This window comes from Podarcis raffonei, chromosome 13 (assembly GCF_027172205.1).
Source record: "Podarcis raffonei isolate rPodRaf1 chromosome 13, rPodRaf1.pri, whole genome shotgun sequence".
Classification (NCBI taxonomy): Eukaryota; Metazoa; Chordata; class Lepidosauria; order Squamata; family Lacertidae; genus Podarcis; species Podarcis raffonei.
This window is the reverse complement of record NC_070614.1, coordinates 20,955,167-20,969,756: the sequence shown is the minus strand read 5'-3', so window position 1 is coordinate 20,969,756 and position 14,590 is coordinate 20,955,167. Positions and strand designations below refer to the sequence as shown.

At 46.4% G+C, this 14,590-nt stretch overlaps 1 protein-coding gene across 6 annotated transcripts in view; it reads right to left on the bottom strand.

The window, feature by feature from the left end:
* Positions 1-4,261: 4,261 nt before the first annotated feature.
* SPOP (speckle type BTB/POZ protein) overlaps positions 4,262-14,590 on the bottom strand; it is a 50,514-nt gene continuing 40,185 nt past the window's right edge. For all 6 annotated transcript variants that reach the window (XM_053361026.1, XM_053361030.1, XM_053361031.1 and 3 more), the window contains 5 exons: positions 11,883-12,060; positions 10,343-10,398; positions 9,130-9,252; positions 6,868-7,010; positions 4,262-5,721 (listed from right to left, as the gene is read on the bottom strand). In XM_053361026.1, coding sequence (XP_053217001.1) covers positions 5,577-5,721; positions 6,868-7,010; positions 9,130-9,252; positions 10,343-10,398; positions 11,883-12,060 — 645 coding nt within the window. In that variant the 3' untranslated portion in view covers positions 4,262-5,576. The remainder of the gene's footprint in view (positions 5,722-6,867; positions 7,011-9,129; positions 9,253-10,342; positions 10,399-11,882; positions 12,061-14,590) is intronic.

The following is a 14,590-nucleotide window of genomic DNA, read 5'->3' as shown; positions in this document are numbered from 1 at the left end:
CTGGTCTGAGGTAGATGTGTGTGTGTGTGTGTGGAGAGAGAGAGAGAGAGAGAGAGAGAGAGAGAGAGAAGAGGCCATCCTGTCGGTGCCCATCTCCCTTGATCCTTTGCCTGTCAACCAGGAGGTGGTGTTTCCCAGAGGGGCAGTATCCGGAACCCATTCTCGACCTCATGTAGATGCTAGATCACTTCCTGCCACTGAAGGGGAAAGCTCCTGCATGCATGGTTTTCCTGTGTGTGCATCTGCACACTGGGTGTGCAGCTTTAAATCTGTGCCCACATTCCCATTTGTAAGCTCCCCATCTGCGCCGTTGGTTTTTGTTCTCGCTTTCCCGACTCTTTTAAGAAACGAAGCAGGCTATAAATCTAAATGCAATCAATCCACTTGCTTGGGGGGAATCTCCCAAAGGTGCGGAGGACATCCATTCTGGGTCTCTTCTTCCCTCGGAGGGGGAAAAAAGGCCACACAAGTCCCTGAACAGATTACCTTTTCTGCCTGTGTGTCTCTGCCTCCCCGGGGAAGTCGATTGCCAAAACCAGCCTCGCTTTCCAGTCAAGCACCTCCCTGAAGAAAAGGCAAGGCTGGTGATGTCAAGGCCCGTTTAACTTGTTGCAAGTGTGTCTTGCATCCTGCAGCTGGAAGCCGAGGCGAGAGACTCCCTGAGCAGTTATAGCTGCTCCCGCAAACCCAATGGGGATGAAGTCTTTGTCATGTAGCAGCGAACCTTTCAGTAAACAACACGGCTCTTTCCCTTGGAAAAAAATCAGCCAGCTTTCTTGCTCATACCTAGAGACAGAGATGCTACGCGATCCGACACGAGAAAACCTTCCTGCTATCGGAAAACACTTGAAATGCTGTTTCAGACTGTATCTAGGTGTCTCGCACTTACACCAGCGATGCATTAAGAAGAGGTGGGGGGGTGAAGCGGGAAAAGAGAACCAGTTTTCAAAAGGACACACCGCCATGTTTTTTTGCCTGACTTACAAACCACTGCTAAGAAATGACTGTGGTGGGTCAAAGGGAAGTTTCACTTTGCCTCTGGAACTGGTGTGGGAAACTTGTGGCCTTCCAGGTGCTGCTGAACTACAACTCCCATCATCCCTCAACACTGGCCTTGCTCGCTGGGGTTGATGGGAGTTGTAGTTCAGTAACACGTGGAGCACCAATGGTTCCCCCATATGTCTTAGAAGACGTGGAGCAATGGTTATTCCAGAATCTGGTGAGCGGAGGCCATGAGGTTTCCATTTTTTAGTGATCGACACCTAAAAGCTATTCATAGACCTACCTGCCATGTATCTGCCTAATAACTCTTTTTCCAAGCAGGGGAACAGGCTGCTGCAGTCAGCATGGGGTACGGGTTCGAGTGCCAAGACTAGGACTGGCAAGACCCAGGTTCAAAGTCCTGAACGTCACCTTGACATCCCTGGAGGAAAGTCAGGCTACAATTCTAATAACAACGTGTGCTTGGAGAGAAGCTAGAGTGTGCTGTATTTCCAATGGCAAATGCAGCCTGGATTAAAAAGCTACCCTGGCTGTAGATTGTGAACTGTAAGGGCTGCTTCAGGGCTATCATCATTGCCTCATCTTAAAAGTCCTTGCATGCAACTCTCTTTTAACTTCTCTTCAAGGCAGCATAGCACAACATCATGTTGCTAGCATTTTTTTACTGTGCTTTTCAACTGTGCAAAATGTTCCACGTACAAAAAGGCATCAGCAAAGCTCAAGGATGCAGGCCAGCCAGGGGAAAACATTCAAGGAGAGGCAAAGCAGGACTAGGGAGGAGTGTGGCTCAGGAGGGAGTATGGCCAGGCAAGAGTCCTCTGGGGCTGCATTTGGCCCTTTATGCTGTGAACTGCCCTGAGATCTACGGGTGAAGTGTGGTATACAAACAATAATAATAATAATAATAAAGTGGTACCTCGGGTTACATATGCTTCAGGTTACAGAATCCGCTAACTCAGAAATAGTGCTTCAGGTTAAGAATTTTACCTCAGGATGAGAACAGAAATTGTGCTCTGGCAGCGCGGCGGCAGCTGGAGGCCCCATTAGCTAAAGTGGTGCTTCAGGTTAAGAACAGTTTCAGGTTAAGAACGGACCTCCAGAACGAATTAAGTACTTAACACGAGGTACCACTGTATTACATTATTAGCTCAGTAACCCTTACCACCAACCCTGCAGGGTGAGTCAGTATTATCCGTGGAGATGGTGAAGGGAAGAGGCTGAGAGAGAACAGAGGCAGCAGCCCAAATCGTTCCCAATTATAGTGTCCCACTCAGTTATGATAACCTTACTCCCAATTTACAGTTCTTTGCATCGGCTGCCAGCTGTTCCGCCCACACCCAAAACAAGTTGCGGCTTCTTACATCTAATTACCTATTCCTTCTTCTCCTCTCCTTTTCTCCTCTAATCTTTTTTAAATTCTCCTGCTTGGTCTCTCCGTTTTTCTGATAACTGTTCTACTTGTTAGTTTCTACTTCTCTTGCTCATTTGCCTCTCTTTTCCATCTTGCTTCTTTTTATCGTTTGGGATTTTCCTCTCTCCTCATCTCGTGTCCTGGTGGCATACTCTCCTTTCCCCAAGACCTTATTCAAAACCTACCTTTTTCCCTCCTAGAAGCAACCAGTATGTCTGGAAATCAGCAAGAAATCTCGTTTATGTTCATGACACTTCTGAATTTCCTGTTTCAACTTATTCCTTCCCCCTCTCTCCATTGTGCCTTGTTTTGTTAAGACTGTAAAGCTGTTGCTGTGGACTTGCCTTGAATTTGTACTAAACCTGGCACAATATTATATGTATTATATTACTCACCGCCGTCTGACAGCAAAATTCCTCAGGGAAACGGCAAGACACCAAATATACATTTCAAAAAGCAAGTCCCTGGCCTCTGCTCCCCATCTATAGAAAGTGAGTAGCAGAAAACTTATTCACAAGGGGCCCGAATACAGAAACTAGGGTGTGAAACACTGCATGTGACCCTGATATTCTGCTCTAGAGTCACAGTGGAGGCCCCTAAAATAGTATAACCCCAGAAAGAGCTTATTGGATTTGACAGCAGGCACGCTGTACAGCCTGAACATTAAGAGAAAAGCTTCAGAACTTGCGTAACTATTATGTTCTCCTCTCAACTCACCTCAATTAAGAACGTGGGCACCTATTTACAGGGGAATCTTCCATAGAGAGCGATCTCCACCACAAGTGATTGCTACTGAAATCAGAGCCAAAACGTATCCAAACTCCAAGGTTCAGGGAAGCACAACCCATCTTCAAAACATGAAACAGCCCTATGAGGAACAAACACTTGTGGTAGCTGTCGAACGTTGACTATCAGGGAGAGAAGAAAAACTAAACATTGCCGCTGGTGGTGAAAGCATGGAGAAGAGGAGAATGCTCTGCAGGTAACAGGGATTCCCTGCAACATAAAACTTTGGGGTGGGGGTGACCCACCCACCATGTTCATTCATCGTCATCTTTTCCATCCCGCCCAAACTTATGTTCTTCTACTTATTCAAATGGCAAATTGAGACGAATGCGGCTGTTATCCAAATAATTCATATTGAGATATTGGTCATACTGTGCCGCTGTTTCCGGGAACTTCTCCTCAAGCTCGGAGCTGAAGATGGTTGTGAGCACACCTACCACCCTAAAGCTTGCTGCTTTAGGCAAAGTGAGGGGATTGGAAGAGGCTGGACCCCTGATTCTTGGTCCCAGGGGGTGTACTGAAGGGTTGGCCGGGTTGTCCCCTGCCAATGGTGCAGGTCCAGGGAGGGGGACGCAAAAATCTCCTGTCTCCACTCTGGCCACCCATGTGCTTCCCAGGTTGCTTTTCCAAGGAAAAAGGAAGGAAAGCAGGAAGGAAGGAGACAGATAGACCAACTGACGGAGGAGAGGAGGTGGAACAGAGCAGACCCGACCCCGGTGGCCATGGAGGAAGTCATTGGCACAGCGCAAAAGGCAAATAAAAGTAAACTTTTGAGATTCTTGCCCATGGCTTCAGAGGCGCCAATACATCTCCTTGCCAAGGATGCAAGGGAGCCTAGATACACCTCTGAATGGTCCAATCACTTTATGCAAAACCGAAGAGGAACAAGCCAATCAGGAGCATTGACCTCCTCTGCTAAGTCCAGGAGCGTTGGTGGGAAAGGTCGGCTCACAGATCTAGCTCTTACTGAAATAGGAAACCAAAGTATCTTGGTGGCAGCTGCTCCAGTTCCTGGACTGCAAATAACATCAGCGTAAATAAAGCAGACACATAAACCAAATATGAACTTGAGGGGAAAGGTCTTTCTCTTTTTTTATATAAAAAAAAGTGAAAGAAAGCCATAAAGACAAGACAGAACAACACACAGTACAAAAGAGTAATTATATTTTCAAAAAGAAAAGGAAAGGGGGTGAAAAAAAAGAAAAGCTTTACCAGTTATTTTGGAACTTCTTGCCTGTAAAAGGAAACTGGCTTAGAACGGAGAAGGACCAGAATCTTCTACAAACCAGCGGATTGGGTACAAACACTCGATAAGAATCATTTTTGCAACGCAGGACAAGAAACCTTTGACACAGTGTTCATGAACGATAAAATTTCTTTTTTAAAAAAACAAAACAGAAAAGGATGTGAAGAAATCACAGGAGTTCAGAGGAAGTAAACTAAAACAGGGAAAGAGAGATACCAAAAGAACAAAAATTCCCACAATATCTAAACAGGTAACCATTGTTCTTGGACAGCCAATTCCAAGTCCAGAGCATCACCAACAGTTCCTGAAAGCCGGTCATGGCTGTCTCCATCCTATCCAAGTCGTCCAGGGAGCGTATCCTCACACCAGCCCCCTCATCACTTTTTAAAAGTTGCCAGTTTGTGAGAGGGGCTCGCTTTTGCCGTCCATGTACACAAGTGCTACCGAGAGAGACCGTTGTCGCCTCATGGCTGGAAGGCGGATGGAGGGATTTCACAGCGGCCGGCAGCCTCTCCCTCTCCCAAAAGTCCCGATACAAATCCCATGGATGCTCCTGTGAGTGGGCTTCATCTCATCAAGGCAGAATCATTCCCCACCCCACCCCCGCATTCCCCGTTGTCATTTCCGGAACGAAAGAGAGCGTCCTCCTTGCTCTGATCATGCCCGACTTCTTGTTCTGTGCTGTCAGATGCGGAGGCCATAACGTCGTCCCTTTTCCTCTCGCCTTAAATTCCATTTAGCACTGTTGGGATCTGTTGTCTCAGGCCAGCACCCGGCCAACTCCTTAAGTTCTTGACTTGGCCAAGTCAAAAGGGAAACACACAGACATTGCAGCAACAGGGATATATTAGGTTGAACAGTCCCCTTTAACCCAAAGTCCACCCCTCCCCATTCGCCCCAAAGTTTATTTGCTGCTGATTTTTTGTTTTGTTTTAAAAGTCTGCACGTCTCAAAGCAGTCTCTTCCCCCACCCACCCACCCCCACAACAGAGTTAAAAGCTCCACAGGTTGCATCGTCTACCTGGTGGTCAAGGTTTGGAAAAGCAACTTGCTTCTGTTGCTACTTCCATTTTTTTTCTTTGTTTAAAAAGCCACACATACACACACGGGGTTGTGCGATGGGGTCCGGCCTTAGGATTGCTTCAGCCGCTTGCGTGGGGGTCCCAGAAAAGGGCACTGCGCAGAGGCCAACGAGCGATACGCCTCGGCCACCAAATGGGGGTGAGACACGACCATCGACTTCCATCCTGAAGTCTCCATGACGTCGGAAGCATGGCTGGAAACAAACAACAAAGGAGCCAAGGTTACCGGCTGGGGGGGCGGGGGATGAACGCACACAAAAGTTGACAGTGAAAGGCAAAACACACAGAAGGGAAGGGGAAGTTCTCAAGCTGTCAATCGTATCGATACTTCCACTTTAGGGTTTCAGCAGCCGATTTTATGTCTTATATAAATACCTTATCATCTGCTGTAGATACTCTGTGGTGCAATGTAAGCAAGATGACACTACCTTGGCCTGAAACATGGGTAGGCAAACTAAGGCCCGGAGCCCGGATCTGGCCCAATCGCCTTCTAAATCTGGCCCATGGACGGGCCGGGATTCATGTGTTTTTACATGAGTAGAATGTGTGCTTTTATTGAAAATGCATCTCTGGGTTATTTGTGGGGCATAGGGATGCGTTCATTTCCCCCAAAAAAGTATAGTCCGGCCCCCCACAAGGTCTGAGGGCCAATGGACTGGCCCTCTGCTGAAAAAGTTTGCTGACCCCTAGACTGAAAGAATCAAGGCTGCTTCAGGGGCTATTCCCCCCCCACTTGCACCCCAAGTCAGAGGCGCTCGTTTTGCATTTAGCAACTCACCATTCAGACGCAATGGGTGTGACATCTTTAAGAACTCAAGCAGTTCTAAAAGAAACATCCAATTCATCCAAGAAAGAGAAAGAGAGAGGGTATTTTGCACTGGTTGTCCACTGCAGAACACACCTGTCTTCTCCTCTCTTACAGGATTTGCTTTCGAGGCTCCTTGTTTGTTTCTCTTGGGATGCTTAAGAGAGAAAGAATATGAATGGAGCTACCACTGTCCCCCTTGGCAGAAAACAGTGGGGCAGAGTGCCCTTTCGGAAAAGTGCCTTCCACATTCCTCGGAAAAGGAGTATGCAACAGCCACTACTTGATTCTCCAGCGCAAGGGCAAAAAGGGAAGAAATTATGCTTGATAAAAAAAGAACCTGCAGGTGCGCCAGCAAGAGAAACCAAAACAGAGGAAGTGGAATAAATATTTTTTTTTGGGGGGTGCACCAATTTTAGCTGGTTATGAGTGCTTGAATACAAAGAGGTGCAATGGGGCTTTGTTCTCTAAGGTTCTTACTTGTCAATTTCCCCACATTCTGAGGGGAGGGGGAGAAAGGATAAAACGTGCTTACTAGTTGATGAAGTCAACCGCCTGAGTTTTTAGCTGGTCAGCACTGTGTAGATCAGCCAAGATGAGGATCTCCGCTGCATTTTCTACAGACAGGTTGCTGCACAGAGCATCCTCGCACATCACCTTCAAGCGTTCCAAAGCATACTTAAAAGAAAAAAGAGTACAGAGAGGTACTGAAATGAGCTTGCCCTGAAAGAGGAAGACCCAAAAGAGGCTGCGTTGTGGTGGCAAAACACTCTACAGGTGGGTTTTAGCACCGCTATTTTGAATGGCTTTTGTAGGTGTGGTGCCCCACTTCCCTTAATCCTATAAAGTTCTGTGCTAGCAGTCTTCTCCTTGTTGAAGCAAATGTTCCAAGTCTTGTGCAGTGCTTCTGTAACTATAGCATAGCACTGATACATGCAAAGTGTATTGTACTGTATTTTTTTTTCAATTATTCAGTAGTAATGTTTGGAAGCACAATATTCAAGAGGAAGAGAGATGCATATTCTGGGCAATTGTCAGCATATCTCACCAAAGTCTGAAGCCTTCTGGCTGGGGAGGAAAAAAATGAAGAGATATCTTAAGTTCTTTTGCCAAAAACACACATAATGAGTGCCAAACCTAACTGGAGAAGCAGAATTATGCAAAATTGTAGTAGGTAATCTGCATAACTTAATTCTGCTTGCAGAGCTTGGGAGGGCTGGGAAAAGAGAACACACAAGCCCAAGCAGCTGGACGAAAGGTCAATGGAGTCTGGGTCTTTAGGTACGACAACATCCTTTCCCATCCTCCTCAATAAACACTTCTGAAAGACAAAGCCTAACTCTCTAATCGCATCTTCACCCAAGAGCCCAATGGCAGGTCTCCAGGGTTTAGGATATGCACTGTGTTTTGTTTATAGTATAATTACGTATTTTCCCCAAGAGACTGGAGGAAGACAGAACAAGCTGTTCCCAAGCCTCTCGGGCAAATATTAAGAGGCTTCATGTGCTGCCATAAAAGGTTTTGCTTTCTGTTCTTATACAGACACCCTGGAAGGATTAGGGGGTGGGGAAGAGCTATATAAAAAGTCACAATTAAAGACCCCCCAAACCTTACTGTCTGATCAATGGGCTGGACAACTGCTGTTGCTAGGCAGGGCTGAAAATTAACTTGCCACTAAACCATCCCCAGAGGCCAATATGGGCTTCTGCTGGGCAAGTGTGCAAGACTCACTTGGCATCTGCTGCTGCATGGTGGTATATTTTGATTTTGTGAAGGGGGCACAAATTTCTACACCCCCCTCAAATTAAAACTGTGATATTCCACCCTAAATTCCCCATGCTACTTTTCTTCCCTGCATACATGCGGCAGGGGCTTTTTCACTGCTATTCTATTAACGACTTGAACCAAGCGTTGGAAATTCCAATTTGGAGAAGCCCAGCTTCTTCACCTCTGCCCTTTTGCCCCAACCTGCCACACACAGGTAAGGAACAGCACAAAACCTCACAAATTCAGTGGCGTAAGATGTGACCTCGAAGCATCAGCATAGCGTCCTTAACTTGCAGGTACCCCCATATTCCTGGAGTTGTGAGAGGCTGGCTCTGAGGCTTTTTCACTGAGGCAGTGAAGTCGCATTTCACAGACAAACATCACATCCCTTTTAATCTGGTCCAGGGGGTGACAGTGATTTACTTAAATGGGAGTGTACAAGAAGGGCACACGCTGCTCTCAACAGAGCAGGGCACCCTCTCTCTGCACCATGAGGGGTGTACCTAAAGATTGCTGTCTCATCCTGGAAGTTTCTACAGCAGACTGTTCATCTTTCAGTGCATTCCTGCAAAGATCAGGAAGCAAGAGTTTGTCTCTATTGGCCCTGCTTCTCCTCTCGCAGGTCAACACCTTGAGGATGGGACAGACTACTAGGAGGAGAGGGGTTAGCAATGCCTCATGGCTGACCAGGCCCTGGGCCTCTTGACAGCAGTGGGATGCGGCCTGCCTCAAGTATACAGCCACCCACAGCTTACAAAATAGGCTGGGCGGGCCAAGGAAATCTCTTTCAACTGCGCCCAAAGACCCAGGAGTGAATCTGGTAAGACACCAATCGAATGTTCATGCCAGCAAGTCCCCCACAATTTCGTCTCCAGGAGACGAGAACCCACAAAACCAAAGGCCTAGGTATCAAGTATAAACACAATGATGTTGAAGCCATGGTTTCTGTGCTGGTCCCCCTCTCCCTTTTCGCAAGAGGAGGAAAAAAAGTCAACGGCCGGCCAGCCAGCCACCCAAGCATCCTGTGTACCTTATCAGCAGCTGCAAGCAAATCATCGGCCATTTTGTCGAGGTTAGGTGCCTTCCCCGTGTAAATGAAGCACATCATTTCTTTAAAAACTTCAGGTTCCACATCATTGATTTCAACTCGATTCTGCACCGGAGGGGAAAAATTAGGGTTACTCTTCTGACACTCAGGCAACAGACCCAACTGTTGGTCTCCTCCCCCAGATCTCTTTTTCGGGGGGGGGGGGGCAAACTGGAACTATTTTGAGAGAACACGTAAATATTTGGGGAAGAAGATGCTGAAGGAACAGAAATGTTCCAGTCTCCTTTGCCTCTTCCAACTACAGAAGAGAACGTGGTGAGACTTTTCCTTAAAGCTTCGCTTTTCCACTGTCTCAGGCAGCAGCAAGAAGCCAGCATTTACTGTTACACAAATGCCATCACAACTTGTAATGGCAGCACAGGAGTATTAACTCCTCCTACAGTGCTTTCCAAATTTCATTTCTGGCCTGTCTTGAAGGTTCCTGGTGGCTTACAATACGCCCATCTCTCAAAGCTTAGTTTCACAACAAGGCTGCAAGGTAGGGATGGTGGGGACAGTGTATCTTGGAATGAAAGGAATCAGCTAGTAAGCTTCTCAACTGAACAAGCCTTGGACTTGCACCCAGGACTCTAGCTCTGGCTCCCTGAAATATAAAAAACTGGAAGGCAAATGTCCACCCACAGTGAATTTTTTTCATGCAGAAACTGGAAAGGGTGAATGCCAAAATACATATTAGGGCAATGCCTTTATTAGGTCCAGCAAAATGCCACAAGATTGATGAAGGTTTCTGGAGAACTCGCAAGCTTGCACATTATATTGTGTGATATTTTGGTTGGCCTAATAAAGGTATTCCCCTGACCTGGTTTTTGTTTCCATTGGCAGCGCTTGTTCCCCAGCCATTCCTCCGGTCAAGACCTATCTATCTAAAATACAGTTCACAATGTCAGCTCTCTAGCATTCCTTCCCATAGCAAGAGGCCTTGCCAACCTGGACACATGACAGCAATGTATTTTATTTCTGCTTTGAGCCTCTGTGCTGAGCAAGACCTTTGCAAGTGGAGGTCAAAAGTCTGCAGTATTTTTCAGCTGCTTGCTGGGGGAACCAAGAGTTGTTCCAGCTCCTGAGTTATCTCTCCCAGTCTGCAGATCTGCAAATGGCTCTTCCTCATGACCAGAAAGCTGCTCTTCCCACTTACCTTTTTACTCTCTTCCATCTCGTGTTCAAACATAGCGCTGAAAACCGGAGAACGTGCTGCGGCCAGAGGGGTGGGGTGGGGAACACAAGAGAGAGAGATTGGGGAGGAGGGAAAAGAACACCACAAAATGCAATTAAAACTATGTGAAGAGATAACCTTCCTCTCCAGAGAGGAACTGACACATGCAATCAGTACCTGCAAATAAAGGTACCAATATAACAGGGCGTAAAAAATAAATAAAACGATCATGAGAGAAATGTTATCAAATGTCTTCCTAAGGGCATATGCACACTAGAGAAAGGAGACCAGCTTAAAACTAGCTTTTCCATCAGCCCAGCCCACCCCGCACCCAAGAGCAGCTCTGAAAATTGCAGTTTTGTGAAGGTGCAGACCACTCACAGACATTCTTGGCTCCATTCCCTCCCACTACAGTTCAGAGGGTTTTCCTCCAGGGACCCGTGGTGGTTAAACCAGCTTGGAGCAGAATATATACGGGGCCGTGTGCACCCTCTGCTTAATAAGAGAGACAAAAAACGTTCTGCTCCCAGGCAGACATCTTTCTGCTCCGAGAAAAGCTAGGTTCTGCAACACGCATGAATTATGCAAGTTGAACAAATTTTACAAGCTTGTCACAATTCATTCCGGTTTTGCTAGCCGCACAAAAGTGAAAAATCTACGCAGGGGCCTAGCTGAGGGGGTAACACAAGAGAGCATACTCCTAAACTACTTGGAAATCGCACTGAGCAATCCATCTGGGATTCCAGCAGGAATTGCCACACACTTTCAAGTACAGTCATACCTTGGTTGCCAAACACCCTGGAACTTGTATGTTTTGGCTCCCGAACAATCGAAAACCGGAAGTGAGTGTTCCGGTTTTCAAACAATTTTTGGAAGCCGAACATCTGGCGTGGCTTCAACGGCTTCTGATTGGTGGCAGGATGCCGCGCTTTGGTCTTCGAACAGTTCTGGGAGCCGAACGGACTCCCAGAACGCATTCTGTTTGAGAACCAAGGTAAGACTGTATATCTCTGCAGTCGTAAGACACAGAAACTTGCCTTTCTAAAAGAAAGCTGAATGGTGTATCCTGAGCTCCCTTGAAACTGGATTATATACAGCAGGCATGTCCAACAACTTTGGCTTCCCCGAAAAAAGTTCAACAACTTTGGTCAATCTAATCTAATGCGTAGATCACTGCCAGTTTTTTCATAGTGGGAGTAGATCGCAGTCAACTTGGGAGTTGAACATGCCTGATATAAGTCCTAGAAGACCTCTGGCAAAGCAGTTTTTACAACTAGCACCTTCCCCGCCCTCCCAATAGCATTAAGTGGGTTTTTTAATCTGAGGTTTTGATATGATACATTCCCATTGCCCCTCATTCCCCGGTCAAATCAACTGTTCCCATCTTATAGGACCCGCTATTTGGGGCCCCTTTCTGGAAAAGAAGGGAAGCAACCTCCAAAACACTCATGAAGGCAGTCGGCTTGTCCCTGATCAGTCCATCCGCCATCCTGCTAAGCCTCGCGCCCATGTCGATACCGACCTGCTAATATGGCTTTGTGAGCCTGGAACTCCTGGCCTGCCACACACAGGCAGCAGTCTGTGAAGCGAGAGTTTTCCCAGAGGCCTCCCAACTCATCAGCCAAGCGGCATTCAGGTACCTTCACCATGTTCATGGAGTTCTGGCCGGAGATATTGACAGAGTCCTGTACTACACTCACCTGCAAGGAAGTACAGGGGGTTAACAAAAGATGAAGCAGCAGCAGCACAGTGAATTTAAAAAAAAAAAGTGGGGAGGAGCACAGAGGGTCAGTGGGGTAGGGTAGAGGGAAACAAAACCCCAAAACCCCACAGATGTTCTTGGGTAAGGATGTTTAAGACGGAAACAGCAATGCACTGAAAATAAACTGTGCTCCCACCCACACACCGGCACGGCTGCCTAAGGATTCCCACAGATTTTGATGGAATCAGAAGTTCATCTAAGTTCTCTCCTTTGGGATAAAAGGCAGGGCCATCCATTTCTACAGATTGGTCCAAGGCACTACGTGCCGCAAGCAAGGAGCAGAGATGTCAAAGAAAACAAATCTGCCGAGCTCCACATGGCTCCAGAAGACAAAGCTATCAGGCCACAAGCGACAAAAACCTCTCTACAGATGAATACCAATGAACACTTACTATATGGCAACTTACAATGGGGTACAGACAAACGCAAGGGAGCCCAGTCTTCTGTACGCTCTTCCTGAACCTCCTTGTTCCTCCTGATTTCATGTCAGGTATATGGAAGTGTAGTAAAATTATCGTCACCGCTTGGCAGTGTCACAGGCCAGCTTCCCAAGCAATTACAGACATACTGCAGCAGATTACCACTGTATGAAGTCATTTCAATTCAGCCAAAGTCACTAGCCTGATTCCTTCCTGACCGCACCTACATCTGTTTTATCAGTCCCTAACCTTGAGCACAACCCAGGCTCCAGGTCTTTCAAAAATGAAGGCTCAAGTTAACTACTTCAGAGGTTCACAAACTTCCTCACCTGGAGTTATAAGCTATTTCGGAGGTGATTTAAAAAATTAAAATTAAGAGATATAAGAACATCCCTGGAGCATGGAGGTACCATATAACCATCGTGACTGGTTGCCTCTGATGTGACTTATCCTCCATGAATGAGCCTATTGCCCATTTTTAAGACACATGGCCATTACAGGAAAGATGGGGAAGCTGATGCTGTTGACGGGCTCCCAACTCGCATCAGTTGCAGCTGGAGTGGCCAACAGCCAGAAATAGTAGTCGGTTCCCCATCCCTGCCTTACGGGGCCTTGAGGGCATGCTGAAAATTTTCACAGCCCAAAACTCCAGCACCAATTGGAGGTTTGTTATCATCCGTGTTGGATGACAATACGCACATTTAAAATGTTGTCTTTCCCACTCCGACACTGCTTTCCAATGGGAGACAGGCAGCAAAATTTCAAATAAAATCAAAAATACAATTTGCAAGCCTCTTCTGAACCCCCACCTCTAAAACTACTGCTTTAGAAATGTTACTTGCCCTTATAAACAATGCCAAAGTGAACTGTTCAAGAATCAGTGATTTCAATGGAAGTTATGCATGCACTTTAAAATCTTGCCCTCATAATTAACAGGGCTTAAATGTTGTGAGATGTTGGGTGGATTGTGTCTGGTACCTCTGAAGTCATGGAAGGCATTAAAATTAAAACAAACCCTGTTTTTTTTACTGAACAAAAATCGAGATCCTGAGAATGCTGCAATTTGCTCTGAATCCTGCAGTGGAAACATGGAAAACAAAGAATCGGGTGCCTGCCCCTTTGAGACAGCAGCCACTTCAAACTGGAAACGGATGCTGCAAGGATCTCAATGTAAGCTAACTGGCAGCTCCACAGGTACTAGCCAGCAAAACAGGGGCTGTGCAAGAGCAGGTGTACCAGTATCTCATGTGATCAGGCCAAACTTGCAGCCTGTGTTGCTGCAGGTTGACAGAAGGAAGATCCAGCAGAACTAAAACGAATTCTTTTTTTTAAGACAGACAAACCCTCTTTCTCAGCAGTATTCCAAGTTTTAAATAAAAACCCTGGTAACAGTCTCCCAGCTCACCAAATGTTATCAAATCCTTAGAGAGCCTCAGCAGAGGGGAAAAAACACACACACACAGACACACACCCTCAAATGCCATTCCTGCCAAATAAAAACACAGCTGTAAGCACCTGTGGCAAGGAAAGGGGGGGGATTCGCTGAGCATATGGCACTAAATGGCAGGAAAACCTCCTGGCATCAGCAAAAACTAGCACAAGTTTTCATTTCTATGCATAACTTCTGGCTTGCCAGATCCAAAAGCGTTTTTCTATGACAAAAGCCTGATACTTTCCAAGAATGAATCCCATGCTGTGCGGGGACAGACAGGCCGCCTTGTCTATTGACGAAGAAGCCCCACACAGAGCGAAGCAAAGGCCTGGAAGAAACACGATTTTCTCTATTGTGCTGTACCAGGACCCTTCCCCACTCCCTACCCCCAATTTATCCTACAGAAAAACTGAAAATGTTGGAGATCACTGAAAATACTCCATCAAAAGTTGCTTTCTCTTTTGACACGAGTCAAATGCTTTTTAAGGCAAGGTTTTTTACTCACTCAAAATGTGAAACATGAAGGTTTTGATGTTAAGGCTACCTGAAGAACATTAAATAATGGCAAAAGTGTACGTATGTGACACTCAAATCCAAGATGCATTTCGACTCCTAGA